We start from the raw sequence: 27,022 nt of genomic DNA, 5'->3' as shown, positions 1-27,022 counted from the left end.
TATTGCGGACCTTTTCACAGTATAGCTGGGTAAATAAAGGACCGTAAAGTCTAGCACCAAGTCAGTGAGGTAACAGATGTTGAAAGCAGACGGTGTATCCTACTCTCGAGACTTTACCTGCACGGTTTCCTGCACTTGGTGGACGGCAAATTGCATGAGACCGGCGAACCCCCAGTCGGACGGAATGCCCGGAAATATGTCTGGTTCAGTAACCCTCTGGCACGTGTGAATGGCCCTCAGGAGCTCTGGAGGCGTTGTGAACAGAGTTTCTTGCTCAGTGGTATTCCGGCAGCGCAGACGGATATCGGGTGTCTTCTCCAGCCAGTCAAATAGAAAGGAGGAGTCCGCATAGGTCATATAGCAGAGAAACGTACGGCCCAGAAACGCGGCGACCGCCTCCGGCTGGTTAAACGGCAGTATTTCGGATGGTGCGGTGTCCGTCTGCGCGTCCGATTCCGACATATTTGGTGATGAAGATTGATAAATAACCGTGTATCTGTGGTTAGGTAGTTTGGTTATTATTTAAAGTATGTATGTCGAAGGTGAAATAGGCCCACCGCCGCCCCAGACTTAGGAACTAATTACGTAATAAATACTCTCCAGGCACCACCCTAAAGTTTGTTAGTCAGCTCCCCGCGGCTGCTGCCGCCTTATTATATTTACTCCTCCTCCTCCTCCGGCATCTGCCTTCGAATCTCTCTTCCTCTCGAGTGTCAAAAGATAACTTTGACCTGCTGGCCACTGGTGTAGGCCCGCTCTTTTAGGTCAATCATTTTGATTAAACTTGCCGTCAGAACGGTGCCGCCTGTGATATACCCCAAAGCAAAGGCGAAAGTTTGGCTATAGAATGGCGGCTCCGCGGTGGCAGCAGGCTGCTCATGGCCTCGACCAAGTTCCAGCAAACATATCAGAGTGGCGAGACGCGATATACAAGTATGGCCTTCAACATCGGACCCTCGAGCAGCTGTGCATGGAAGGTAGCGGCTCCCTTTCTCGCAGCTCGCTCTCGTAACTGATTTATCCTCTGGCTAACATTGGTGGTGAACAGGGAAGTTCTCTGCGTCGACAGTTCCAAAGGAAGCACTCCTCACTCTCAGGCCTATTTGGCCCGAAAAGAAAGGCTCTAAGTATGCTGCGGCATATATTACAGAACTAGATTATTTCTTCAATGAAGACCACATCAATGACGCGATAAAACTTATGGAAAGAAACCTACTCGGGCTTGATATGCTCGGGACGCTGTTTCAACTTCTATGTGTTCCAGAGGACACCCCCATCAGCACCCCGCCCAAGTATTCTGGTACTCTTGCTGGGGGCCTCGGCCCATTCAGTTTGCTCACTAATCTGTTCAACCAGCTGGAAGACAGGTCAATCCAGACTTCGATTGAAGAGCGTAGGGTGTTTGGAGCTCCACGTGCAAGCCGATTCTATGATGCCATGCAGCACGCGGCACGGGATAACCCAGAGAGCCCAACATATCAGACTTTTGAAGAGCTTGACATGGTGGATATCGAAATGGCAGATAGCGATGATCAGCCAATCCCAGATTCTCCCCCTCCAATGTTTTCCACAACGGCTCAAGGAGTAGAAGAACCTCCACGTCGAACACCCACAGAAACACTTGTTGCAGACTTTATAGTTACCCTACTTGGTGGTTTAGCAAGCCTTGTGCAGGGCCTGAGTCCTAGGCCCCTCTGTATGGCCAACTCCTTTGAGACTACATACCAATTTGGGCCTCCCAGTCATCCAACCTCTCTACAACACGGCGGTATGCAGTTCCGGGCTCGTGTAGATGGGAGTATCCCATTCAGCTTATCCGTTGCTGGTATGCCACGTGAAGCTGCGATATTTGAAGTTAAACGTGCCCCACGCAAGGGAAGGGGAAGTGGCACTCCTGTCCTGGCACAGCAAGCGATGGAGCATGCAGCATATATTTGGAAATGCCATGCAAGCGACTCAACGGTGATACTACACCATACTTTTACGCTCTTATTCTTATTTGGGCAATTCTTACTGACAAAGATATAGTGGAAAAGTACGCATCGGACGTATCATACCTTTATGGTGGCTCAAGACCATCTGGGCTTCCACATTAGTATCGGGACCTACGATACTTCGTACCTGGAATACATTTTCGGCCCGGGATCCCAGCCAGTTCTCCCTACACGAGGTACCGGCAAATCCCCGTTCCTCCAAATACAAGAGCTGGGCCCATTTAATGTCAAAATTGAGGACAATCTTCGCATCTTTCTGCGTATAATGCTCGCCTTTATTCTGTGGCAACTTGAAAAAGCAAGTGAAGATGCGGTGTTCAAAGAGGTGCTTTGATGACGGGGATCAATGAGTATATTACTTATTTCATCCCGATGTGTTCCTGCTTCAGCATTTTCTGTGCACAGATATTCTGGAGTAGCTTTCATATTTGGAGATTTGAGCACCAGTTCGAGCTACAATGGTTTTGCTCCACCCCAGTCTTAGGAAGCAAATTCATGTCTGAGTCGAAGCAGGACACCCCAGGCAGTGGAATAATCCCAAACCTACTTTGTCCAATTGATATAGATGACCTGTTATCTCTGCTGAATATAATAAGTAGAGGACTTCTTTATTAGTACTGATTTCTCTAGCTGTATGCGCGAGTTCAAGCCATAGGCACCGAATTCCCAAGGCGTTACGGAGTATCCGACGTGATAATTATGATGCATGGAGACGGAAGGTAATACCTTCATGCAGCCTATGGTTCTTGAGTGAAATACTCCTCCGTCTAGGGGCTATTTTATGAGAAGCGACGTCAAGAATGCACCCATCCTGACTGCCCTTGCGTATCTGTTCCCAGAACCATTTCAGTTCGAGGACGGAGTATTCAGGTGTGACTCACCAGACAGGGAAGAATTGCTTTTGTTGGAGAGAGAACCTTCGTGAAAGGCCGAGCCCCCATGTCAGTGGCTTTTTTTGAGCCGCAAACAAGAAATGGATGGAGACGGAGGAGATCGGAGTTTACAACTGTCCGACCCCCTGACAAGGGTTGCTCGATGACGCCTAGGCGCTGTCTCAAAGTGCGTCCCGCCCACGGGGCAGCGAGAAGCTGGTTGGCTGAAGGGGGAAGTGCAACTGGTTTCCCGGGCCAACGAGACGTCCAGAATCTGGCGAAGGATGCAGCTGTGTTACAAGGTGAAGCAGCGAAGGAGAAAGTTGGCCTCTCCATGTTGGCGGAGATAACGAGTTGGTTCTCCACAGCCCGCGAATCCCGGTCTTAATTAGTTTGTGAGTGCGTGTTATTAATGCTGTTCGCGTTGCTAGGCTGGATGAGGCTACCACTGCGGTGGCTGTGTTGTCTCTGCCGCATCACATCCGCAGCCGCGCCGCATCACATCCGCAGCCGCACCGCAACACCGAGCAGCGCCTTTGGGAGTCGAGCTCACCGCCCGCCGCCAGCGAGTCTTCATATCATCTTCTTCAAATCTGGTCTCCTCTCTGTTCTCCTTGTCGTTGTCGCTGTTGTCTTCTCGCTGTTGTCGTCGCTGTCGTTGTTGTTCTTTTCTTTTTATAGCAACATCGCTTAAGTAAGAAACCTTCCCGGAGCCGCAGCGCCGAGACGCCGAAAGTGAGTTTTGGGAAGGAAGGACCCACTTTTCCCATCAGGCAACCGCCAAAACCGAATAACACGCGAGGGAAACTCTCTTTCTCCTTCTTATCTTCCTCCCTCTCGTCCTCCGCCTTTCCTTCACCATCAACCACTTCACCTTCACAGCTCTGCGTCCCCTTCACACACTCCCATAAACAGCAGAAATTCAGTCAGTCCGCTGGACACCCGTTGCCATTCCATCTGCTGGTGTCTCTCTGTCTCTCCGCTAGTCCAGCTCGAGCACCGAGGCTTCGTCGCTTGGCCGCTGATCTAATCCGGGTGATCCGCTAGGCAGCAGCCAGCTAGGCAGCAGCCGTCTCACGTCAACAGGAGCCGACGCTCTCCTGGAGTTCGCTGCCTCGACACAGTCACCAGCTAAAGACAACTTGGTCTCAAGGCCTCTCTGGATCTCCTGCTATCTGATTCCTCGACTTCTTTCGACCTTGAAGTTTGACTCCTCTAGTCGTCCTTGAGTGTTTGTTGCCTGGAAACGGCATATCGGCGTTAAATTCTGTACTCCGGGCCTCAGTGAATGCTGTAAGTATGGCACTTTAAAGACATGGCTACTAGGGGACAGCATCGCTAACATCGTCTCTCGACAGTCAAAGTCAGCGTTGTGTGGCCTGCGTGGAAGAAGAAAACTGGCCAAACGTTGCTGCGAGACCTCGATCTATAAAGGCTGCAGCCGGCTGTCTCCACGCTCTCAAACAAGCAAGAAATAATTCAGTCTAGTTCTGGCCTCCGAAAGAATCAGCTGGTGAGTCATATGGAACTATCCTTTTTCAGCTACCCGCCCTTGCTCACTGGAGTCGGTGTGCAGATTTTGTGACTTGCTCGCTACAAAGTCACCCAGTATGTCCTCCGATCTCAGTATAAGTCCGCGTCGTCGACCGTTTTTGAATGCCAACCTTCCCCGTCTCTCCACCGGCCATTGTGATGGACGCTCCCCCAGCAACTCTTCAAATACAGTTCGCCATGCCACTTTGAGGAAGGAAGCTACATTCCATGTCTCCGCCTCTCCTTCGTCCCCAGGGGACCCAGTCCTCCATTTACCAACCTTGCTTCGTCGTTCTCCAACTAGCCCGGACACTCTCCAGGAACTTTCTGCTGCTAGGGAAAACCGCGTTGCTGGCTGGCTCGGCAGCATTGAGCGCAACTCTACTGGTCCCGGGAACAAGTCACTGTCGAAACAGAGCTCGCTCGAAGATGATAAACGCAACCTCAAGGCTCTCCGAGGTCTCAGCAAACGCCTCACCTCTGCTAACCTGATGGAAATCGACTCGTCTTTTAGGAACCAAGTACAAACTGGACCCCCTGGAAAGGAGAACCTCCGTGCCGAGCTCTCTGATAGCGGTGTTGGCTCTTCCGTTGGTGAAGGTTCGTTGCATAACATAACCCGGAATGTTGCATCTTCTTTGCTGAATACTAACTATCTTGCAGATATTTTGAAACGCGAGGCTCGTGAGTCAGTGGTCTCGTCTAGTTCTACCCTCAGCTCTGGGGGAAAACGCCATATTCAGCGTCACATCCTTCTCCCACTGCTCAAGGAACAACGCCTGAAGAACTTCCACTCCCTTGTCAGATCTGTACCACAGCGTATTCAGAGCAGCGAGATTACCTGTCTTCGAGACGTAGAGAAAACTCTGCTTTATTTGGCTCCCCATCACACCATCTCTAGGTCTTCGTATCTTAGCTTCTGCGAGTTCACCATTCAGTGTGTGCACACAACCGTTGGATATCTCAACGACCACGACCAACGTCGTCCAGCAGACCGTCCCTACACTAACAGGTACTTCCTTGACCTCGTCGAGCAAATTCGCCAGTACGCTGCTCTGATCAGATCTTCCCGGGAGCGACGTGCTACTTCGTCTAACCGTGACGAACTTGACTATTCTTCGTATGTATACTGACTACTTTCTTTCATTCATATTTTGTTGCTTACACTTTCATAGTGGCGAGGAGCTTGTTCTCGAGGGTGGTCTTGCAAGTACCGGCCGGCCAGCCGAACTTGTAAGGAAGAAGAAGGGGCAAGCTATCTCCTTGAAAACCGGGGAGCCCTTTGTTGAACAGAAGCCAGAAGTTCCAAGCTTGAAGCGTGCTCCCAGTATGGAGAATCAAGAGAGTGTCATGCGTTCCATGGCGCGACGCAAGAAGGATGCTCCACCAATGAACATTAATGAGAAGTGCAAGCACTGCGATAAGGTCTTCCGTCGCCCTTGCGATCTTACGTGAGTCTCCTTTACTTACCACTAATGGTATGCATTATGACTAACACTGTACAATAGCAAACACGAGAAAGTGCACACTCGGCCATGGAAGTGCCTTGATACCAAATGCAAGTACTATCAACTCGGGTGGCCAACTGAGAAGGAGAGGGATCGTCATATGAATGACAGACATTCCAAGTCCCCAAAGAAGTACAAATGCCTCTACCCCGGCTGTACTTATGACACCAAGCGCCAGAGTAACTGTAAACAGCACATGGAAAAGCTCCATGGCTACAAGTATGTCCGATCCAAGAACAATGGCAGGGCAAGCCACCAACTGTCTCCTCAGCCAACGCCAACTACAACCAACATCAGCACCCCACAAGCACCCTCAGTTGATATTCCTACTCCTATTAGTGCACAGGCCATGTCTCCATATCTGTCTCCATCTGAGAAACAGTCTACCCCTTTTGAGAAAACTGCTTCCGACAGGTCTCCAAGCATCAGTGTTCAGGACTCTGTCGGGTATACTCCTAGCCCCGGCGTGTATCCGGCTCCAAGCCCTAGTATCTACTCACCTAGCGAAGTGGGTCAGCAGAATACTAATCACGATGACTTCATGCTCTTCCCTGACTCTACGTCGTTGAACGAGTACAACACTATGCACGAAGACTTCAATGCCTTCTATGCGGACCTCCAAGCTGCAGATCCATCCGATACTCTACCCCAGCTTGACACAAACCTCCCTTCTGCTTCTTCTACTCCCGCCGGTAACTTTGCTGCAGGGTTCCAGGCTCAGTCTCCATTAGACCTTGTTGGAAACAATGCAGACCTAGACTTCCACTTTGACGTCACCGAGAATGAGTACACCTCTATGAACCTTCAGCTCCTTAGTCCAGCGCAGTCTATTGAAGCTCAAGCTATGAATTGCCTCCCTGAGCCTGAGAATCTCTGCCTTCCTCTTCCTGCCTTGGACAAGAACTCCAGTATCTCTCCCGCCGGACACGGTAATGTTATGCTTTACTCCCCTGCCTCGTATGAAAGCGACGAGGGCTTTGATGACGGCTTTGACTGCATGAAGATGGACATTGGCAAGCAAACAGGCGACTTCACTCTATTCAGTGGATTCGAGAACAATAATATGTGCTCTGGTCTTGGTGGCAACGAGTCTGAGAGCTGGAATATTTCCAGCATGTTTCCTCCCCTCGGCACTCTCAATGACCAGTTGAATAATGCCAATTGGCCCCAGCAGTTGGGTTCTCGAGAGATTGACATTGACTCAATCATGGAAATGGACGACACCTTCTAAGCAAGGCGAATCTACATACCATATCGTCTTACCCTGATCTATACTCACCATTCAAAGACTATATTTATATTTTTCTCCTATTTGGACGTGGTTATGAAACCTTCCCCACTCATACTCTCAACCAAGCTAGTGCTTTTTTCTCCCTTTCATTTTCCTTAATGGCATCTTGTATTACCCTCCATGTATGTAACTTTTCCCCGTCTTTTTGATTCTTATCCCACTCCCCTATCTTCCCCCTTTGGTCTAGTTTGGACGGATCTTTGCGATTGGATTCCTCGTCATACGAAAGAATGACTTGAGGGATTGGTGGTTGGTGGTTGGGTAGAGTGGATGATCGGTTTAATGGTGCTGTTGGTTAGTTTTAGGACCCCCTCTCACACCTCCAGAAAATATATACAACAATGAAGACATTTCTGCACCCAGGATACTCTCAAAGCCTTTAAAGTAACCTGTAGCACGACTAGCTATACGTAGAGAACATCGTAACATTCAGAAGGATCTTCCATTTTACATAACTACATGTATACATAAACTCCACCGCCTCCCACATGAAAGCCATATATATATCACGGCTCCTTACTTCAACCCCAACCTCTTCTCTTCATCTACCAAATCAGCAGACGTCAATCCCCGAGAACGAAGATCAACCACTCACACCTCCTCATCCTTCAATCCCGACGTAGTGTGATTCGTTTATTATAGAGTTGTGAGATGTAATAAAACAATATCGAAAAAGATATGTGGCAATCAGCGGCGGACGAATCACTTGCGTCAATCAAAAACAAAACAAAGTCATATCAAGACCAAAAAGGAGAGGAAAGAGTGGTGTGCGTTAGTTATACGAGACAAGGAAGCGGATAAATCATAGCTTAAAAGACCAAGATAAGGAGAGGTAAAATAAACAGAGAGAGAGAGCGTGTGGATAGATAATTTACAAAACCTCGCCCACGATCTTCGCGGCCTCTTTATAGGTTTCTAGTAGCTTCTCGCACTTCTCGCGTTCAGCCTTGATGCCGTCATCTTCGTAAAGGAGTTCAGGGAATAGATCTTCTCGGTAAAGTTCGCTGACTAGGCGGTTTTGAACCACTTCTTTGCTGTGGTTGACGAGAAGGTGCATGATGGCTTTGGGGACTTGGTCTGCTATTGTCTCACGGACAATGTTGAAGTAAGATGAAATAAGGCGGCGGATGAGCTCCGTCTCCAGGGCCTCACGGTCTGTTAGGACTGGTTCGGCGTTGTCATTCTGTTCGGTGTTAGTATTATTTATAGTCTAAGGGGGATGGGGAGAAGGTTATTAGGAACTTACGGCTAACGACATATCACCGTACTCGGTTGGAGCGTATTCCTCTTGAGGAGCAGGGAAGTGAGGAATAGATGGAGACCGGACTTCATTTCGACGGAAACTCTGGCTGAAGCTAGGCTCCATTGCATGGCTGACATGGCGCGAGAGGCCAGAGGATGTTGGGGGAGGAGTAGAGCCTGGCAGGCCGTCTTTGCCGAAGAAGTAGTTTAAGAACGAATCTTTGGCATTTCCGTGCTGGCTTCCCAATCGTGGGGGAGAGGCAGACTGGAGGCCGTTGAGAGCAGAGGATATGGATTCAGGATTGCGTCCAGTATGTGGTGATCCAGTCCTGGCTGCCTTCGAGGAATGTCCTCTGACCGGAAGAGCCTGTTGTTTCTCTTCTACATTATCCTCTTCATCAGGGGTAGCGACTCCATTCGCGGCCCCAAGCTCTTTCAGCCGCCGTCTATCCCGCTTTTTCTTTTCTTCGGCAATAGCAGCCTGTTTCTCTTTCTCCTGTTTGTTTTGAATGACAGATGACATGGCGGCAGCTGCACCAAGGAAGTTAGGGTGGTTGGTGTTGATGTATGCACGCTGGATAGAAATAAGAGATTCAACATAGCTTGAGCACGGGCCCAGGCGCTCTCTGAGAAGGTCAGATACGACCTCGATCAGCTTCGCCTGCAGCCTTGGGAATCGAGAAAGTTCGGTTGAACCACAAGTATGGCATATTTTAATAAGTTCTTCATAAACAAGCTCAACGCAGCGCTGGCTGGGTATTTCAAGGAGTTTTATCTGAGGCTTCACAAGCAGGTCAAACGCAAGCTCTGGAACAAAAAGACTGGGTCTGGGACCGGTTGAATTGCGGATGGCGGTTCTAATATCTAGGACAGAGAGGTTGTGGGTGGGGTCAATTGTCTCCAAGGAGTTTCCAAACACGGAATTAAAGATGTAGTAAATCCTTGCTCCGCCGCATAATTCCTTTGTTGATATCTCGGAGGAGGTTCCGTCAATGGATGATATAAAAGAGGAAGCAAACCGTGTCATAAGCTGGAGTATCAGGGAGCCACGATGCTCTCGCCCACTGAATTGTTTGTTTCCGTAGCTGGCTAGCTCCTGCTGGGTTTGCCCCATCAACGTATTGAGGCGGGCTTTGATATCAGGCAGACGGTCACGGATATGTGACATGAGAGTAGAATTCAAGCTCTTAGCAAGGAACTGGGTACCGCATCGGTTTGCCATGTTGCGGTAGGCAGGATGATGCCGGAAGAATTCAGCTTCGGACTTCAATGCCTCTGCCAGAGATTTACCTGCCTGGATATCCTGCTGAGAGCGGTTAACCACTCCAATGAAACCCAGCTTCAATGGGTAGACACGGCCAGTAAGGATATCCATTGCGTTGGTTCCATGGTCCATAAGATCAAGCTTAGTGAGCACACCAATAGTTCGCTTGCCAACAGGATCAACATGACGAGCGAGCTTCAAAGCTTCAGAGTTGACAATGTCCACGTTCGCAGGAGATACAGCAAGGATAATGCTGTTTGGCTTGGCAATATATTCCGAAATCAACGTCCGTGTCTGCTTTTCGATATCGGAAGGCTGGTCACCAATCGGGACTTTGGTCAAGCCAGGAAGATCCACGAGAGTCAAATTAAGCACATGTGGGGAGAAGATCTTCAGGTTTATCGGCTGACGGTTAATTCCCTTGTTATTTCCCGCTATTCTCGCGGTTTCGTTCTCAATCTCTTGTTTTATATGTGCGAAATCGGTGTATTTCCGGCCAGGCTGGTGGTGAAATTCTCCCCACTCTCCGTGTTGTTGGACACTGCCGGCAGTGTGTGGTTCATTTTCGTCGTCACTGTCCGAGGGAACGTTGATGAGCTGGAGAATCAAGGGCCGTCTAGTAACAATGCCGCTTCCTCTGGGTAGGAAGTCTCGTCCAACGATATTTTCAAGCACTGAAGATTTTCCGGACGATTGCGAGCCGACGACTACCTATACAACAAAAGGTGACCCAAGAAAGGTACCAAGTCAGCCAGTATTCTTTTTCTTCTATACTCCATATAATTGTAAAGAGTGATTCAACCAAAGTTTTAGCTTGGGCTAAAACTGGCACTTCGGCAGTTGTCCCTGTATATTGTTCAGGCAGACGTACAATCTGTGGCAAATCCAAGGAATCGTTCCCAATGGTATTGAACACCAAGTCCTGGAGCTTGTTGACGGTTACAAGCAAGTCGTCGCCCAAGGAAGTCATTTTGACGAGCTCTACCGTGTATCCGGGTTATGGCGCGGAAGCACTGTATTTGAGGTTGCCGGGTAACGCAAGGGGCTTCCGGGAAAGTGATAGGAGGGCAAAACAAAGCTGGCGACCGCCAACGTCTCCGGCATAGAGACCAGGGCAGGGAAAAAGAACGGCAAGGGTCGCGGAGAGCGACAGGCAGCTGGAGACGTCCGTCGAGAAGAGCGAAGTTCGAGGTGCTGGGGGAGAGGCGGGCTTCAGCTGGGGGCAGCGGAAGAAGAGGTGTTGATGCTGCTTCGTTGACTTTTTGTTTCGCGATGGCGGCGTCTTTTTTGCCTTTTTTTTTGCTTGTTTGAGTTTAGGCTTTTTGCAGGCGGAGGTTCTTTCTTCCGAGCCGAGGCACGTGAGGGCGATAAAGTCGAGGCAGAAGCAGTTGATAGTATATTACATAGTTCTACATCGGAGAAGATAGAGACGGAGATAGAGACGAGAAGCAGGGAAATGTAAGAATAAGGCTCTAGTGGCTTTTTCATTTACAAGAACTAATCCAGCAGACAAGAAACTGAATGAAAAACAGGCAAACCAAGCAAGCAGGCGACGGGCGCTGCCCAAAACTGTTACTGCCGGAGGAGTCCTCCCTTGTGTGAGTAGTGGTATGTATGTACGCCGAAGAGGATGATACTGCCGTTTAGCTGTCGAGCTGGACATAGTTTGCCGGGAACAAGCCGACCTTACCCTGGTACTCGCCTGTCCACCAGTCCTCATCGGGGAATTCCTACAAGAAAAAGTTAGCGGGGAGCTCACGTCCAACAGCAGATACAAGTGGAATACTCACGATATTGGTGATTTTGGCATCTTCCGGGAAGCTGAGTTCGTTGTCCTCAGCAGCCTCATAGTCGTACAGAGCAGTAGCAGTGTGCTGTGCGGCGGCAGCGGCAGGAGGGGCAGCTGGTGGTGGAGGAGCGGCGGCAGCGGCGGGTTCTTCATGGACAGGTTGAGCTGGTGCTGGAGGAGCACCTCCGGCGGCATCTTCGCCCTCGACAAGTTCGACGTAGTTCCTAGGGAAGAGTCCTGCTTCACCGCTGGAGTTGACTCCAAGCCACCAATCCTCGTCAACCATGTCAATGTTGGTGATACGCTCTCCTTCTCGCAATTCAATCTCGTTGTCCTCTGCCTTCTCGTAATCGTACTGCGCGATAGCCTGAATACCACTACCAGCCACTGGTGCGGCTGTATAAGTCTGCTCTTCTTCCTTTGCTGGCTCATGTGTTTCTTCATGTACGGCCTGATGCTGGGTAACTTCTGGCACTGCGGGCTGCTCCGGAGCAGCAGGGTGCTCATCGCGTGTTGCTCCGCGGCCAACAGGCATTGCTACCCGGATCGGAGAGCCTGGAGCTTCCTCCTGTTCTTCCTCTTCCGGCTCAGCTGCGGGTGGAGGTGGAGGTGGAACCGCACGTTGAGTTTCCTCATGTGCTGGTTCAGGTGCTGGTGGTGGTTGAGACAGTCCCGGAATGGGGACACCACGGCCTGAAGTCGGCTTGTTGCTGGTATCTAGTGGTGGTGGGGAGGGAGCAGATCGTTCATAGGTTGCAACACCGATAGGAGCGGCATGAGGAAATCGGTCTCGAATAGAACCAACATTGCCAGTCTGGGGTTCCTCTTGTTGCTCCTCATGCTTCTCTTGTTCTGGAGCACCAGGAGCCTCTGCGTGGCCAGCAGATGCGCCAGTTTTTGTTGTCTGAACTGGAGCCCATGATTTTCCGGTGTATGAACTCTTCCACCCTGTTTCCTGGCTCTTTTGGGTATCCTTTGGCTGTGCTTCCGGGACTGGGGGTGGGCTAACAACACCACCTTCTTTGGCTTTCTTCTCGGCCCAAAGCTGGGCTGGGGTTTTACCTCCCTGGTCAGCAAAAGTTCGACTGGCAATTCCAACAGGGGCTGCAGCTACTGGGGGCTTGGATTCAAAACCACCAGGAAGTGGGGCTTTAGTCCCAGCAAAAGAAGCTGCCGCGCCAAATTTAGGAGTGACCTTTGGTTTGGGTAGACTGGTCAACCTTTCAGAAGTAGTGAAGGCCGCTGAGCGTTCGGCAAGAGACTTTGGCTGTTCGTCGTTACCACCAGAGCCTCCGGTGGCTGCGGGTGAGATCGTGCTTGGGGAATCACCTTTAGCCTTGGCACGGATAGCAGCAATGTCTACCTTTCCAACAGGTTGATAGGCTCCCTTAACTATCTCTGGGCGGTCGTTAACATTCTGTCCAGATTCCTTTGCCTGTCTTCTGATAGCCGCAATATCAACTTTGCCAATAGGTTGATATCCACCCTTTACTACATCACTCGGTGCCTCTCGCTCTACGGCAGGTCCCGAAGTGGTAGCTGACTTTTGTGAAGTCAATTCCTTCATATTAACCTTGGTAGGTTTGTATGCCGACTCAACTTTCTCAAGCTGTGTTCTGGTAACTGGAGGGGCATCTGCTCCCCATCCATCCTCGTCGACCGGCTCATTCGCTGCGTGGCCGGGCAAGTTACCTCGTACTGTAGGTTTGAACGAGCCAGCGGTGCGGGTAGGGTTAAAGGCTGGCTTCGCGGCGACTGGTGGTTTTGTCGAAGCCGGGGCTGGAACGGAGGCATCTCCGGAATATTTAGCACCAGATGCGTCGGCTACCTTCTGAATAATACTTTCTGGAGTAAGATCACGATCAGAACGAGCAGTGACTTGAACATGGTATCCCTAAATAACGCTGTCAGAAATAATGGTCGATTTGCTTGGAATCAGAACGCAATTTCGCACACACCTGCAGAAATTTGGCGACGGCAGCTAGATGGCTAGTGAAGTAACCCTTGGTTCGCTCAGGGACTCCCTCACCACACCAAGCAATGAGGACATGCTTCGGCAGGCTGGTGTTCGGGTCTTTTACTTTGACAAAACCGAATTGTATTTTCCCTTCCGAGAAGTCCTCGATCAGGTCTACTAGTTCACCCTCTATAAAGAAACTTGTCAGTCGAGTCCTAATAAACCCCTGCAAAACACTATAGCGAAGGTAGACATACCTCCTGTGCTTTGGACCTTGAGTACACTCTCCTTCTGGGCACCACCTTGTTGGAATGCGTTTACAAGGGGAGTTGTGACTGAGAACAAGGCCCATGATCCGTATGTTGGAGAAGCCGCCGCGGGACCGGTTGGAGCGGGAGCGTTCACTACCGACTGGTAGCTCTTTGTTATCGACGGTCCATTAGTCGAGAGATTAAGAGACGCCATGATATGATATCGCGCGCGAGGTAGAAAGCCTGTAAGTGTAGTTCTATCGTAAAGTAGATGCTGGAGGTGGAGTGTTGGGCTGGGTTGTAGCGGGCTTCGTGATGGGGTGATATTCCCAGCTGAGGGTCAAAGAGTGAAGCTCGCAGAGAATATAGAGGTAGCAATGGAGGATGTCACTAGTTTATAAGATAAAGAATGATAAAAAAGAAGCCTGCAAGGCCTAAGTAATGTAGAGACGTGAGAATGACGGTTGTTTTGTCCGTTGATTGTTGACTGGCGGCGTACTGAGGCCGATAAGGACCAGATACGCAAACTCGAAAAAGCGGCGTGGGAAGGTGTGGCGCAGCCGCAGAGGCGCAGGCAGCGTCGACACGACAAACACTGCTATCAATACGCAAACACGACTCTACGTCACAACAACATCTATACGCACTCAGCTTGCAACTTGGTCATGGACTACATATTTCGCTTCATCGTATTCCGTATGCTAGGCTCCAATCTACAAGTCACCGACTCTTTTCAACCTCCTGTGCCTTGGTAAGGTTTCCTTCAAAAAATCCACAATTTCAATAAATTTACCCACCTTTTACTACTTCTATAAGCAGTACGGAGTATACTCTGTTCTTTAGGTATCTACCTGTGCCAAATTCTCTAACTTAGGTGCTTCTTTTTATTTGATGCCTGAAGATTGACGGACAATCGATAGTTCTTATCTGATGATCTTATCTCCACGTGATACGGATAAACCAAAGTCCCGGGAAGCCAAAAAGTTTAATGGGCGAAATCTTGGCATCAAAATTCAAAAATCCGAGGAAGCTTTTGATAGGAAAAAAGGGCGCTTCACAAGAACAAGACCTATCACTTCAACTGCGCATAGAACAGGCCGTTTTCTCGACTATTTGAATACAATTCACCGACACAATGTTGCGAGAAGTGTAAGCATAACCAATTTCATAATCATTCTTGTTACTATGTTTCTGTTGATAACTTGAATACTAACATTGATCAGGGCACCACGAAATGCGCGAACGCGGCGCATCCTCAAGGCCAGAGAACCGCAAGTGATTGAGCCTCCGAAGCAAACACTCTTGCTCCACGGTCCAAAATGCCCTTTACCGCTCCATACAGTACTAAAAACCTTCCACTCGCTCACAAAACCTCACTCTGTGCTGTTCCACAAGAAGAACGAGAACATTCACCCTTTCGAGAACACGGAGAGCCTTGAGTTCCTAGCCACCAAGAACGAGTGTGGAATCGCTATTTACGGCAGCAGCAACAAGAAGCGGCCAAATTGCATTACCATACTACGTATATATGACTCCAAGGTGCTCGACATGTGCGAGCTGCTGCTGCTAGGAACGCAAGCTGAGATGGAAGCCGACGCTGCGGCACAAAAGAATGCCAAATCTGCTTTCCAGCTAAATGTTGGTGTGGGTATGAAACCCATGATTCTTTTCTCGGGAACTGTATGGGCCGACGAGACCTCTGGAGTCTTCAAGATGCTCAAGAGCATGTTTTTGGATATTTTCAAGGGTGAAGAGACCGACAAAATAGACGTTGAGGGATTGCAGTACATTCTCATGGTGGCTGCTGAGGAGCCTCAAGACAGTGGTTTTTCAGCTACCAACAGCTCCTTTCCAGCCATCCATTTACGATGGTACAAGATCCGAACCAGGAGGAGCGGTCACAAGTTGCCTCGCGTGGAGCTAGAAGAAGTTGGACCAAAGTTCGATTTTAGAATCGGTAGAGTCAGAGAAGCTGATGAGGACACTATGAAGACGGCGATGAAACAAGGGAAGAGGCCACAGGATATGGAGAAGACGAAGAAGAATATTGGTATGGACAGCATTGGCGATAAGATTGGACGAGTACATCTTGGTCGCCAGGACTTGAGTGACTTGCAGACTAGAAAGATGAAAGGTCTCAAGCGACGAGCGGGTATCGACGATGAGGATGAGGATGAAGAGATGGGAGGTATGGAATCAGATGAGATTTCAGAAGATGAAAATACAAGTCACAAGCGACCGAAGAAAGAGTAGTTTGTCTGATTGTGTTGAGTGTGTTGCTTTCGAGAGATGGAGAAAAAAAGTTATGCTGGATGCTTTATGCAAACTTATTTATTAGCATGGCGTTATGTTAGGTTGGGCTTCGACAGAACAGGTAGTGATACACGTGCTTTGGGTTGCCGACGTTCTTTTTATCATGGCAAAAAATGTAGACAGGTGTCAAATTAAGCTAATAAGCATTATGTATATTTGGGCCGCAAAGGCATCCGTGCGGAAGTGGGCTGAAACGGTCGTCCAAACGGAAGAAGAAGAAAATCATCAACAACGTCGCTCAAGAAAGGAGACGAAGATGAACATGGAATCAGACCCAAGGTAGGCGTTACAGCGGAAGTTATCAACAATGAACCCCCGATAACACCCTAACCGCGCCAGTGATATTCCATTAAAAGATATTAATAAACAGAAGGATCTAAGGTCCGGCGAAAGGAAAAGAGCTCATGTATACATTGCGGATATCCTTTAGGTCATTTCACACAGGCTATTTCATGACTTATAGGAGAAGAGCAAATCCAGCAAGGAAACCGGATGCCACGACAACCATTCCATACATCTGGCCGACATTCAGGAGAGCCTGGGGGCCTGCCATTCCCTTCTTTGGCTCGTCGGTAGCAGAAGCAGACCCGTCGCCGAATCCGGTGTAGACGGCACCGCTCGTAGCAGAGGTGCTGGTGGTCTGGGTGGCTGTCATGGTAGGCTTAGCGGTGGAGTTTGGTGGAGTGGGACTCTGAGCACCGCATGGGTGATCTTCACGGCAGGCAGACTGGCAAGCATGGTCGCCATTGCAGTTCTTGACACATATGTTGTTGGATTCTGTGCAGATAAAGTATGGGATGGTCTGAGAGTATTCGGTTGCGTTGGGGGTCTTGCCGTTGCTGCAGGTGCAGTCAAAAGTAAGAGTATCCTAATTATGCGAATTAGCTACTATTCCTGTATTCTCTCCGGATAAGAAGCAAGGAGAGCATACAGCATCACAGTCGTTTGCTGAAGGGGTCTCTGAGGTCCCCGGGAGCTGGAGGCAGATCAGAGGGCACGAGGTTTGCTGGGCCAAACACCATTGTTCTGTACAGTAAGAGTTAGCCTTGAGATATTGTAAGACACGTTGACAACACAGATTACACAGATTACTGACCTCTGGTAGCTTTATCCACATCATCTGGGTTAACGACCTGTGCGGAGGCCAGGCGAGCAACAGCAACGGCTGCGAGAAGAGCTTTTGGGAAAAACATGGCGACTGTAGCTAGGTGCTGGGTAGTTAGTTAGCAAAAGAACACGGCTCTAAATATCTCCGCTGGCAGGAAAATATATGATATGAGATTCCACAGTCGAGGAACCGGGTGGTTGTCAAAGCTGTCGACGGGGTACATGCGTAACAACGCTCGTGGACGTACCTGGGGTATGACAGATATGGCAGAAGGTACCAGGCTGATAAGTGTCCACACGTGCGAGAAAAGCAACTAATCAACAGAGCGAGTGACTGGGGCAAAGAAAGGCAGAGCTGATGGCGACTGAAAAAGCGAGAGATGGAGAAGATAAGAAGCAGACGAAGAGAAAGAAGAAGAAGAAGAAAAAAAAAAAAAAGGAGAAGTTCCTGCTCCTCGCTCTTCTGCCCCTTGCTCTCCAGCCTAAAAAAGGTAATTGAGACAAACAAATGTTATAGAGTTTGAAGCTAGCTGTGATTGGACGGCTGCATGACCATGGGATCGGCTATGCTAAGCCTATTCAGGACTAGCGCATCCACTTTGCGGGCAGGCTTCATGCCAAGATACACTAGTCCCATTGAGGAATTAGCTTATGTCATCTTTGACATTGCTTATTTTTATTTTTAGATAAGCTTAAAAGCCAAAAAACAGACGTTGAAGCTGAAGATGAAGGCGATGGAGGTGTTGCAGCTTTGATATCCAGCAGAAAGGAGTGGAAAGGGACTGGTGTGTGGTGAAAGAGCCGAAGTCGAGGTGGTGTTGAGTTTGTTGAGCTTTCTCGAGATCAGACGTGGATCTGCAAGGTTCTGGGGAGCTCACTAGCGACCAGCCGAGGTGGCACTGGGCCTTGGCTGCGTCGCTCTTCACGCAGTTCTCCAGAGGAAAACGTCAAACTCAACCCAACCTTTCCCCAATCTGATAATCTTCAGCAGAACTCCCTGTCATCTCCCCTTACCCTCTCGCCATCAACCGAAGTTATTAGGATTTCTTTCTAGGTATGTTCAATTATCGGTAGTGCGGCCGTCCGCTGTCTCTGCCGCCCCTCCATGGACCGCGGGTGGCCTGGTACACCCCCTATCCTGAAGCTTCCCGGTCTTGTCTCACCCCATGCAATCTCTCCATGTGTGAATTTGAGACACGCATCGATAAGTCACACGGCGCATCCTCCACGTCAGTGTACCAGCCTTCGCTAAGCATGTTGTCTCATGTATAGTTAGCTCTTGTGTACGCTTCCGAAAGCCGGCCTTTCCCGCATATCCGCAAACAGTGCTCACCCTCTCATACACCCTCTTTCCCTTGAAGGAAAAAAAACGCGCAGTATATACCCTCGAAACCAGCGGGACTCCGATACTCTGATGGATGGAGCCGGCCGGATCGCCTCGCGCGCAGACCGCGATGCTTCCGCAGCCACGCCATGTGGACTCCAAAGGCGCTGAGACAGCGTCTATCCCCTCCGCTCCCCGCACCGGAACGCCTCAGTCAAACCCGCAGACAGCTACCCCGCCTTACTGGAAGCACTCGCGCAATATCTCACATGCATCTCACACCTCCCTGGACCGGTCCAGCGGTCTGATAACGCTAGAGGATCATAGCGAGGACCCCTCGTGCGATAAAAGCAAGGGGCTTTGGGCCAAAGACGTAACTATCGACAACTATGCCGTTGTCAAGGGCCAGTCGGGAATCGGGGCGTATGTCGTATGGATATGTAACATTCAGACTCTGGAGGTGTGTCCCCAGTTTCTCTCCTCTGTTGTGAAAGCACAGAACACTTCGGTACTGATGCTCAGAATGTCTAGGGAGCATCCATGGTGGTTCGGATGAGGTTTGTGTCCATCTGCACGTTTAGGCTACAGCATAAAACCTAGCATTAACTCATGGCCCCTTAATATAGGTACTCCCAGTTTGTAGACCTTCGAAGCAAGCTTGCGGAGGCATATCCCCATTGCAAGAAGTCCTTGCCAGTTTTGCCGCCTAAGAGCGCACTATGTATGTTCTACCTACATAAGACACTCATCCCAGTCCTTAAGCTAATAAATAATCTAGTTAAATTCAACGCAAAGTTCCTCGAAGCAAGACGACAGGGCCTTGCCTATTTCTTAAAGTAAGTATCTTTCGCCCCGGAACTATACTTGTCGTCTGCGGCACGTTCTCTGACCTGACCTGACCTCGATTAGCTGCGTTTTGCTGAATCCAGAGTTTTCTGGTTCTCCTATTCTTAAAAATACCCTTTTCACTCACTCTGCCTAGTATCTCATCACTCCCAGCCCCAACTATCACTTAGACAAGTCGTGGTCAATAACAGGCACCAAACAGGCTTTGGTGCAGGCCCTTGGAGTATCCGCCACACCCTTGTGTTATTCTGGGTATATATGTATTTAGCCGTGATAACGCTTTTTAAAATACTAGCATTAACACAAACAACTAGCCCAGTCCCGGGGTCCTGTCCAAATTGCATGAGAGCCCAGGGATTCCCCAGTAGCTTAAATCAGCCTCCAGTGGCGAGCTTTGGTTAAGCCGCCCAAGGGGTAGCTGCCATCAACTAATCAATTAACTAGTTAGCTGAGGACCCTCGGTTCCTGCAAGCTCGATAGGACAGGCGTCTGGCCCCCTGAACCATTAGCCGCGCTGACAACAGGCTTCTGTCCGGCCCTGAGTGACGCTCACTGCATGTCATTTGGGCATTCACTACTGGAATAGACCATTCAAGGAGAAAAAGACACGAATTCTCCTCTCATTCCAGGCATTTTCTCGCATTTTGTAGATTCCTGCTGCACTTTATTGATTAGTCAGCGAGTTGATACCGTAGTGGTACACCAATACACGCCAAAGCTGAAAGATACAAGGGGTAAGTATCGTAATCTCATAACGAACCTCACTCGATGGCTTGCCACCGCGACTTCGAGATAGTCAAGAAAAAGAGGCGACGGCGAGGTTCATATTTTTCGCAGCGGACAAGCTGCCAGGACGCGGATACAAAAAATTACACTGTAAGTGCATGCTGGCTCCACGGGAACAGTGCGAGAGATAGCCGTCGAGAGCCCATACCAGGGAGCTTGTTCTCCTCTCTTCCGCTCTGCCGCCATGGTGCTTGTTGTCTAGCCACAGATTTTTGCCCCCTTGGACCAGGAACCAGATGATGACTCGCACCGTGACATCGCCGCCGTCGTGCAGTACGCGAACCAAGACACAGCGCCAGCATCATCAGCAGCACCAGCAGCACCAGCAGCAACGCGACCAGGCGCCGCCAGGCCTCGCCGAACCGCCACCGCCGACCTCTGCCTCCCCGGTACCTCCTCCTCCGCACCAGGCACACACCCATGCAAACACACACCAGTTCATCTACGCCCACGACGAGCCGCCGCCAAAACGAACAAAGCTACACCATTCCCCGCCTCAGGTGTCGGGGCAGCTCGCTCTGCGCGCCAGAGATGCTCAGGGCCAGTCCAGCGTCGTTGCACGGCCTCACTCTCTACCCCAGCGGCACATACAGACGCAATTGGTGACCATCAGGAGTCCCAGGAACGGCGATGACAGTCCTGGAAACCGTGCAGGTGGCTGTCTATCGTTCGCGAAACCGGATGCTACAACCAATTCTGCCACCAGGACCAGTGACTCGACGTTAGTCCGTCCAACAAGGGCTTCGTTGAGACATTCTCGATCTACACAGGTGGATGACGGAGATATGCCCCTTGTCCAGAGAGCTCCCGGTGGCGGAGAAGATGCTGATATGCAGGGTGTTGAAGCTACTACTAACAATGAAGTTCATCTGAAAACACCGCAGGGCCCCAGTGCCACCACTCCGGCCGGAGGGGAAAAGAGGTCTTTACGGTCTCATGATGGGGGCACCCGGCCTTCAAAGAGTGAATTGGCTATGTATTTCCCCAATTATGAACAGATCCTTAGCTTGGAACCAGCAAAACAAGGTAGGTAGCATGCTAGCCTGGTGTATCCCGTCCGGTTGCCTCCATGCTAACGTATCAACTTTTAGAGTTTCTCTGTGCTGAGACGACAGTTACCCTGGTGGATGACCTCACTGAACCGGTAACACTAGACCATGAAGGACTAGGAACCTCGTCACTGCCACAGAATCCCCTTGAAAACCTGCACAACGCAGAAGTCGTTGATGTTGGGTCATTCGAAGGAACTGATGGTAAAGACCCGTTAGATGAAGATACCTTTTTCAAAGCTCACAGGAGGCTTGAAAGGCAAGAGAAGCAGCTGCGCAATCTTGAAAAGGAGCGAGCTCAATATGAAAAGACCCAACTAGATCACTTACTGGGCGAGCTACAGGGTCACGACTGGCTCCGGGTTATGGGAATCAACGGAGTCACCGACAGCGAAAAGAAGCTGTACGAGCCTAAACGAGACTATTTCGTTGGAGAGGTCACTGCTTTGCTTGAAAAATTCCGAGCATGGAAGGAAGAGGAAAAGCGAAGGCGAATTGAGCGGGAACAGGCCCTCCTGGCGGAAGAAGACGAGCAGTCAGACTCGCAGGAAGAAGACGAGGACGAAGATGAAGAAGAAGCTGAGGAAGAAGATGATGATGATGAGGATGAAGGTGAAAGTGGTCTCGTTGAGGGAAGCTCTGAACGGACGTCAACCACGGCAATTGGTAGTCTCCCAGACCCGGACGATGTCGACCGTCTAGCTGCACACCAACTCTACCAGGAGGTGATATCAGCCACCAAAAACAAGAAACTGAAGGTTCAGAAGAGTAATCAAACCTCTCAACCAGCTAAGCAATCCAAAGCGCAGCCTCAACAGCAGCCAACAGGAAACAAGGGCCTGGACTCTTCAAAGCCTGCAGCGACATACATCGAGCCCAATCCTTGGCCGACAGGACCTTTCCTATCATTCTACTCCAAACCTCATCTCCGAGAATCAGCTCTCAAGAAGCACAAGCGAGGTCGAACGCGAATGGCATTTGGGAAACCCCTGCCGGAACTGGAGGAGGCCTCGTTCCGACTGCCTGATGAGATCCTCACCCCAGAGGCCATCCGGGCTGCTCAGAGGAGGAACAGGCGGATGAGGCGAGAGGATGGGAAACCAGGAAACCGGTGATGTATCTGTCTTTTCAATCATTTCCTCTTCTCTGTATTATGTATGTATGTATATCAATAGGCGTATTCAATGTATACCCTAGGAGCTGGCAGCTGGAATTAAGCAAAGGACTGGGAAGCATTACACTGGACTAAGATCCGAAGACCATATGACACTGCAACCAGCATATACCGCGACTCTTGGTATCTGGATGCTGGATACATTGATGCATTCCTAGCATCAACGGCCACTCTTGCATTATTCGCCTGGTTTACGTCCTACTCTTGATTCAAATCATATAACACTGAGATGGTCATATTTTACACCTTCTATACAGGCCGTTAATGTGTAAGGCTGTGGAAGTCGTTAGGCCTTTACACGCACCTTCACCTTCACGATAGTCTAGGATGGAGGCAAGCCAGGGGTAGCTATCCCTGAATACCCAATGAGGATAAAATTTCGGAGAATATCAGCTACTCCTATTGATTAAGAATATCCGTCAACACCTCTGACCCGCGCCATGGACCTTGTTCGGAGAATCCCTGCGTATGCCGTCTTGCTTTCGCAATGGGGGCCAGTGGTGTAGATTGGTTGATATCCGACAAGCTGGAGGCAAGTCAACGAGTGAATGCTGGAAGTGACTGACCCAAGCTAGGTCACTCTGTTCAGTTAATGCTCAGCCTTCACGGCTAACTAGCATCATTGACTCGCAGATCGCCCTTTATAAATGGATTCAGGCGCCGTGGGAAAAAGGAAGAAACTTGCAAGTTTCATCCTCGTGTGCTGTCAAAGATACATAACGACTCTCTAGTGCTCAAGACCTCGCCACTCTATGGCCCTACGACTTCTGCAAGGCTGGGCCGATAAGAGTTACCCGCCCGTATATCAAGGGGCCCCAGCGCTGTGCTGCTTGGTGTTCCAGAATTAGTTACTATGCCCTCGTCGATGATCTCCCGACCTGGCAAAGAGGAACAAGGAACATGTTGCTCCCCCTGTCGCCAATCAGCGGGCCCGCGATGTTGGACCAGGAGCCTGACAGCATGTTTCTATTAGTTAGTTATATAAAAAAGTCCCTCGCCCAGGGGTCAAGCAGGTACATCCACAGACTCTGGCGAGATTCTATTTATCACATTCTAACCCCTGATTATTAGGCATTAACAAGTCATCAATTTGCGAGGAAACTCAGAGTGGAACAACCAAGTCCGCTGTATTCAGTCTCAGAAGTTGACGATTTATCGGCCAGGCTGGATAGAGATGCAGCCATACGATCCATATTCAGGTTATTGAATAACGCAAGCCGCTTTGCGGGCCGAATGTAAAGTCTATGGCCGTTATCCTACGAAATGAAGGATGTCATCACGATATCTACTTATGACACAAGTTAGCCCGCTTGAACAAGTCAAAGACCAGGTTGTGAAAGAGGTCTCAATATCCATGCAAGGTGTATGGTCATCCATTGCATTCCATATGTGTCATTACCGAGACGATCTTGATGAGCTCAGCGCAGGCCAGCCCCCAGCTACTACATCCAATCTGACAAATCTACCTGAATGGAAGCGATGGGAATTAGGTGCCATATTGGCCCATCCTACCGATTGGCGCCGCCCAAAATACACCAATCTTCCAGACAGGGCGGAGATGCGAGCCCAAAACCCCGGTGGCGGTTAGAGCTCCGGGATGGCGAGAGTCAAATTCTCTAGCAGTGAATACCAGTATCAAACTGCCTACCGCAAATACTCGTTAGTTATTTTTGAGATGCAATTAGAACTCCTTACTATTTTAACCTCGTCCTAAAGCAAATGAGAGTTGGGAGCAGCTTTTACACCAATCTTGGAATAAGAGGGATGCAACTAGGGTACTCCCTAAAGGTAGTCCATAGAAGGTCAGGAAGTCGGAAAGCCACGAAGCCGGCGATATATTTCTTCCAGCTTCTAGGGCTCGTTGTTCATGCATCCATGTAATAAAGGAGGTGGGGTATTTTGAATTTCTTTTTTGACCTCCTTTTTCATTCGACTGATTTAATTTCCCCTGTTTTTTGCTCCCTTGTTTTTTCCTCTTTCGATCAAGGGAATCTTCGAGGGAATCTAGCAGAGCGTCTGGGTGCGAATACGAATCGCTGGGGCCGCCAAATGGTGAGTTACGCGCTGACCTATCAATTTGCTTCACTCACGAGGCTTTCAACCCTTGCAGATCCTTGTTGATTGTGCATATGCAAGAGAGACAAGCAAGAAGAAAGAATTCCCTCCAACGTCCGGAGTATACGAGATGGACGATCAAAATCCCCCCACCTAAGGACATGCCCAGGATGGTTTATGTGGGTATCATGTAAAGGCTTTTGCTTTATGGCTGTACGTCTTCGTGGTTCCCATAGAATGGGGACGGCCACTCCTTTGGCATCTCTCCCGGCTTGATCAGCAAGGTTTATTCCAGCAGCACATCATGACCCCTCCAACTCAGTTTGGTTTAATGAGAGACGATCCGATTTTCTGGCTAAGCACTTGTACCTGCGTGGGGTTCGTCCATTAACTATCATGTGTGGTCGCGCTGCGTCTTTCTTCGTCTTCCTCCCCACGGGCATCGGTAGTTCAAGCTTTCCCCTTGCAACAACACAAGCATGCAACAGGGGAAATGGAGAGTCGAAGCAATGTTTCTGCGCCCATTTCCCAACGCCAGGATGACCGTATCTTTTGGTCATCTGAGGAGCTATAAAACGTTAACTAAAGCGCCCCTTCGACCAGCTACTAGGTAAGTTACGCAGGCGCCCAGCCCCGTTACCAGGTCCAGGCGCTGGCTTCTCTCAAGCTGACTGTAGCTTGCCCGTTTTTCTTCCTTTTTCCTTTTTTCACCCAAGGAGAGACTTTCCTTTTTCTTTTATTTATTTTCTTTTTTATTTTTTGGTGGGCCGTACCTAATCGTAGGCAGAGTAACTATTTAAGTCGCAGCCAGCGGGAAAAAATGTCATGGCTCCACTCTCATGCAGTCTCATGCAGCACCCGCAGGCGGAAAGGATTGAAAAGGTTGCTCTTGCCGCCATCTTTTTACAGCATTCCCAAATGACATCGGTGCTTAGCAGAAGTATGGGTGAGGGAAAAGGTCTGATCCTGTTTTAATCGTAGCGATCATAATTTCCTCAAAGATGGGATTTCGTTAGTTTGCTCCTCTATCATGATCCAGCCTGGCTGCTAGTATATCCGCATGGGTTTGTTTCATGGTGCTTTAATCATGGGTACGGAATAACACTTCCATGCTTCACTCGCCATCTATCTCTGCCCGCTCTCCTGTGAAGAAGCACAGCGAGTCTGAGATACATGAGTTGGGACCTGTCCTCAAATGAGTGGTCATCATATATCGAGAAGGAAGGCGTACTGTACAGCATAAGCAAGGGTGTTGTCTGGTGGGGGGCTTTAGCGGAAGTCGAAGTCCTGAACCAACCCCCCCAAATATCACCTTTGTATGTTGTCGAGGTGAGAGCATGGACGACATGACATTGCCCTAAGTGTCAAATTGTGTGGTCGGCGAACGTTCCACCAATCACATACAATCGTAACTGAAGGATTCCCACAGAAAGGTTCGGCATCTCGCATTTGGCAGATACATAACTTTGTTTCTTTTTCTACCGGTCGGCGTGTGGCATGTCACATTTTTTTTTTTTTTTTTAGTATGTGCAAAACGGGTGTCTCCAAAGCACTGCGAAAAGTGCAACGTATCGATAGTCATTTTGTATCTGCAAATCAAGCAGGCATGGCTTGAGTAAATTTTGTTTCAGAAGAATGGTGTGCACCCCCACGGACAATTTCTCTAGCTCGACTAGCTCGATCGGCAGGTATGAAGGCAGATGGGTATATTATTCTACGCCTGAATAAACTTTCTTGACAATAACTGCTGGTCTGCACTGCAGTGAATATCGAAGCCCAGGAAGTCAATGGCTGATCAAAACCGAGTGCCTTCAGGTGGGGACCTCGTAGCTAGCTTTGCCAGCCTCCCGCCCCCCCCCCCCCCCCCCCCCCCCCCCCCCACGGAAGACGCTAGTTTGCGCATTAACGGCCTGAATGTAAATTCGGAGCATCTTATGAGATCATTCAACCGGCTATTGCTCTTCAATATTTCGACGGTCATGTCCGGCTTATCGAAGTATCAAGATGATGCAACGAAAGGCGGTGTGTATCTAGTCATAATCTGAAAGACAGATAGACAGATCCATCGAGTTAACAAGAAAAGAAAAAGAAAAACGGGATTATCATCTTTTCCACTGCTGGAGGCCCACTGTAGGAGGATATTGGAGCATGGATTGTGGTTTGGCTAAGGCGTCCAGCATCCGCTCACCTTTTTTTTTTTTTTTTTTTGAGCTCTGTGGATTCAAGTCAAACCTCATGAACGATGAAATCTTCTGGAAAAGGAGGAGAGAACTTGTGGCGACGGTCGGTGTTATTGTCTTTTCTTCTTCTCCCAAAACAGAGTCCTCGTTCAGAGATAATGGAGTCTCCCTGGGATAAATAGATGGACACTCCTCGACCTCATCCAGAAATTGGAATTGGCAGGCAGGACGGTCAATATTTTCCTTTCCTCTTCCTTTCTCCAGCATAAGACACGAGCCGCCTTTCTCATTCCCATACACCTGATTGCTCGCGGAAGATGAATCCTGATATTCCAAGCCCAACGAGTTCTATGGAGGTTCACCATGGAAGCCCTCCGCCTGATCCACGTATATTGCAAGACAATGATGTTGCAAGGTCTGGTTCTCTCCTAAGCTATGGTGTAAAGACACAAGTGGTTGCTAATAGTTAAAATTTCGGCCCACAGTA

General features: G+C 49.5%; 10 protein-coding genes across 10 annotated transcripts; 6 read left to right on the top strand and 4 right to left on the bottom strand.

Annotated features, from left to right (window-relative positions):
• Positions 1–878: 878 nt before the first annotated feature.
• ARB_06581 (uncharacterized protein) lies at positions 879–2,028 on the top strand (the record flags this gene model as incomplete). The annotated part of the gene is made up of 2 exons (XM_003015409.1): positions 879–933; positions 1,049–2,028. 2 exons carry the CDS (start codon positions 879–881, stop codon positions 2,026–2,028), a joined length of 1,035 nt encoding a protein of 344 aa, XP_003015455.1.
• Positions 2,029–4,476: 2,448 nt separating this feature from the next.
• On the top strand, positions 4,477–7,138 carry ARB_06580 (C2H2 transcription factor (Ace1), putative; the record flags this gene model as incomplete). The annotated part of the gene is made up of 3 exons (XM_003015408.1): positions 4,477–5,519; positions 5,575–5,850; positions 5,908–7,138. The coding sequence occupies 3 exons, from the start codon at positions 4,477–4,479 to the stop codon at positions 7,136–7,138; spliced, it is 2,550 nt and encodes an 849-aa protein (XP_003015454.1).
• Positions 7,139–8,069: 931 nt separating this feature from the next.
• Positions 8,070–10,674, bottom strand: ARB_06579 (uncharacterized protein; the record flags this gene model as incomplete). The annotated part of the gene is made up of 3 exons (XM_003015407.1): positions 8,070–8,381; positions 8,445–10,415; positions 10,576–10,674. 3 exons carry the CDS (start codon positions 10,672–10,674, stop codon positions 8,070–8,072), a joined length of 2,382 nt encoding a protein of 793 aa, XP_003015453.1.
• A 673-nt stretch (positions 10,675–11,347) lies between these two features.
• Positions 11,348–13,915, bottom strand: ARB_06578 (uncharacterized protein; the record flags this gene model as incomplete). Its single annotated transcript, XM_003015406.1, has 4 exons — positions 11,348–11,434; positions 11,495–13,387; positions 13,452–13,639; positions 13,708–13,915. The coding sequence occupies 4 exons, from the start codon at positions 13,913–13,915 to the stop codon at positions 11,348–11,350; spliced, it is 2,376 nt and encodes a 791-aa protein (XP_003015452.1).
• A 716-nt stretch (positions 13,916–14,631) lies between these two features.
• On the top strand, positions 14,632–15,954 carry ARB_06577 (uncharacterized protein; the record flags this gene model as incomplete). The annotated part of the gene is made up of 2 exons (XM_003015405.1): positions 14,632–14,850; positions 14,962–15,954. The coding sequence occupies 2 exons, from the start codon at positions 14,632–14,634 to the stop codon at positions 15,952–15,954; spliced, it is 1,212 nt and encodes a 403-aa protein (XP_003015451.1).
• A 517-nt stretch (positions 15,955–16,471) lies between these two features.
• Positions 16,472–17,207, bottom strand: ARB_06576 (uncharacterized protein; the record flags this gene model as incomplete). The annotated part of the gene is made up of 3 exons (XM_003015404.1): positions 16,472–16,882; positions 16,946–17,040; positions 17,111–17,207. The coding sequence occupies 3 exons, from the start codon at positions 17,205–17,207 to the stop codon at positions 16,472–16,474; spliced, it is 603 nt and encodes a 200-aa protein (XP_003015450.1).
• Positions 17,208–17,479: 272 nt separating this feature from the next.
• On the top strand, positions 17,480–18,175 carry ARB_06575 (uncharacterized protein; the record flags this gene model as incomplete). Its single annotated transcript, XM_003015403.1, has 3 exons — positions 17,480–17,612; positions 17,808–17,906; positions 18,003–18,175. 3 exons carry the CDS (start codon positions 17,480–17,482, stop codon positions 18,173–18,175), a joined length of 405 nt encoding a protein of 134 aa, XP_003015449.1.
• A 2,141-nt stretch (positions 18,176–20,316) lies between these two features.
• ARB_06574 (uncharacterized protein) lies at positions 20,317–22,241 on the top strand (the record flags this gene model as incomplete). Its single annotated transcript, XM_003015402.1, has 2 exons — positions 20,317–21,103; positions 21,169–22,241. 2 exons carry the CDS (start codon positions 20,317–20,319, stop codon positions 22,239–22,241), a joined length of 1,860 nt encoding a protein of 619 aa, XP_003015448.1.
• Positions 22,242–23,570: 1,329 nt separating this feature from the next.
• Positions 23,571–23,888, top strand: ARB_06573 (uncharacterized protein; the record flags this gene model as incomplete). Its single annotated transcript, XM_003015401.1, has 1 exon — positions 23,571–23,888. The coding sequence occupies one exon, from the start codon at positions 23,571–23,573 to the stop codon at positions 23,886–23,888; it is 318 nt and encodes a 105-aa protein (XP_003015447.1).
• Positions 23,889–26,457: 2,569 nt separating this feature from the next.
• Positions 26,458–26,802, bottom strand: ARB_06572 (uncharacterized protein; the record flags this gene model as incomplete). The annotated part of the gene is made up of 1 exon (XM_003015400.1): positions 26,458–26,802. One exon carries the CDS (start codon positions 26,800–26,802, stop codon positions 26,458–26,460), a length of 345 nt encoding a protein of 114 aa, XP_003015446.1.
• Between the last annotated feature and the right edge of the window lie 220 nt (positions 26,803–27,022).

The sequence above is a fragment of the Trichophyton benhamiae genome (assembly GCF_000151125.1).
Source record: "Trichophyton benhamiae CBS 112371 chromosome Unknown contig01535.1, whole genome shotgun sequence".
Classification (NCBI taxonomy): domain Eukaryota; kingdom Fungi; phylum Ascomycota; class Eurotiomycetes; order Onygenales; family Arthrodermataceae; genus Trichophyton; species Trichophyton benhamiae.
The sequence above is the reverse complement of the archived record's forward strand: the minus strand, read 5'-3'. Positions and strand labels throughout refer to the sequence as shown.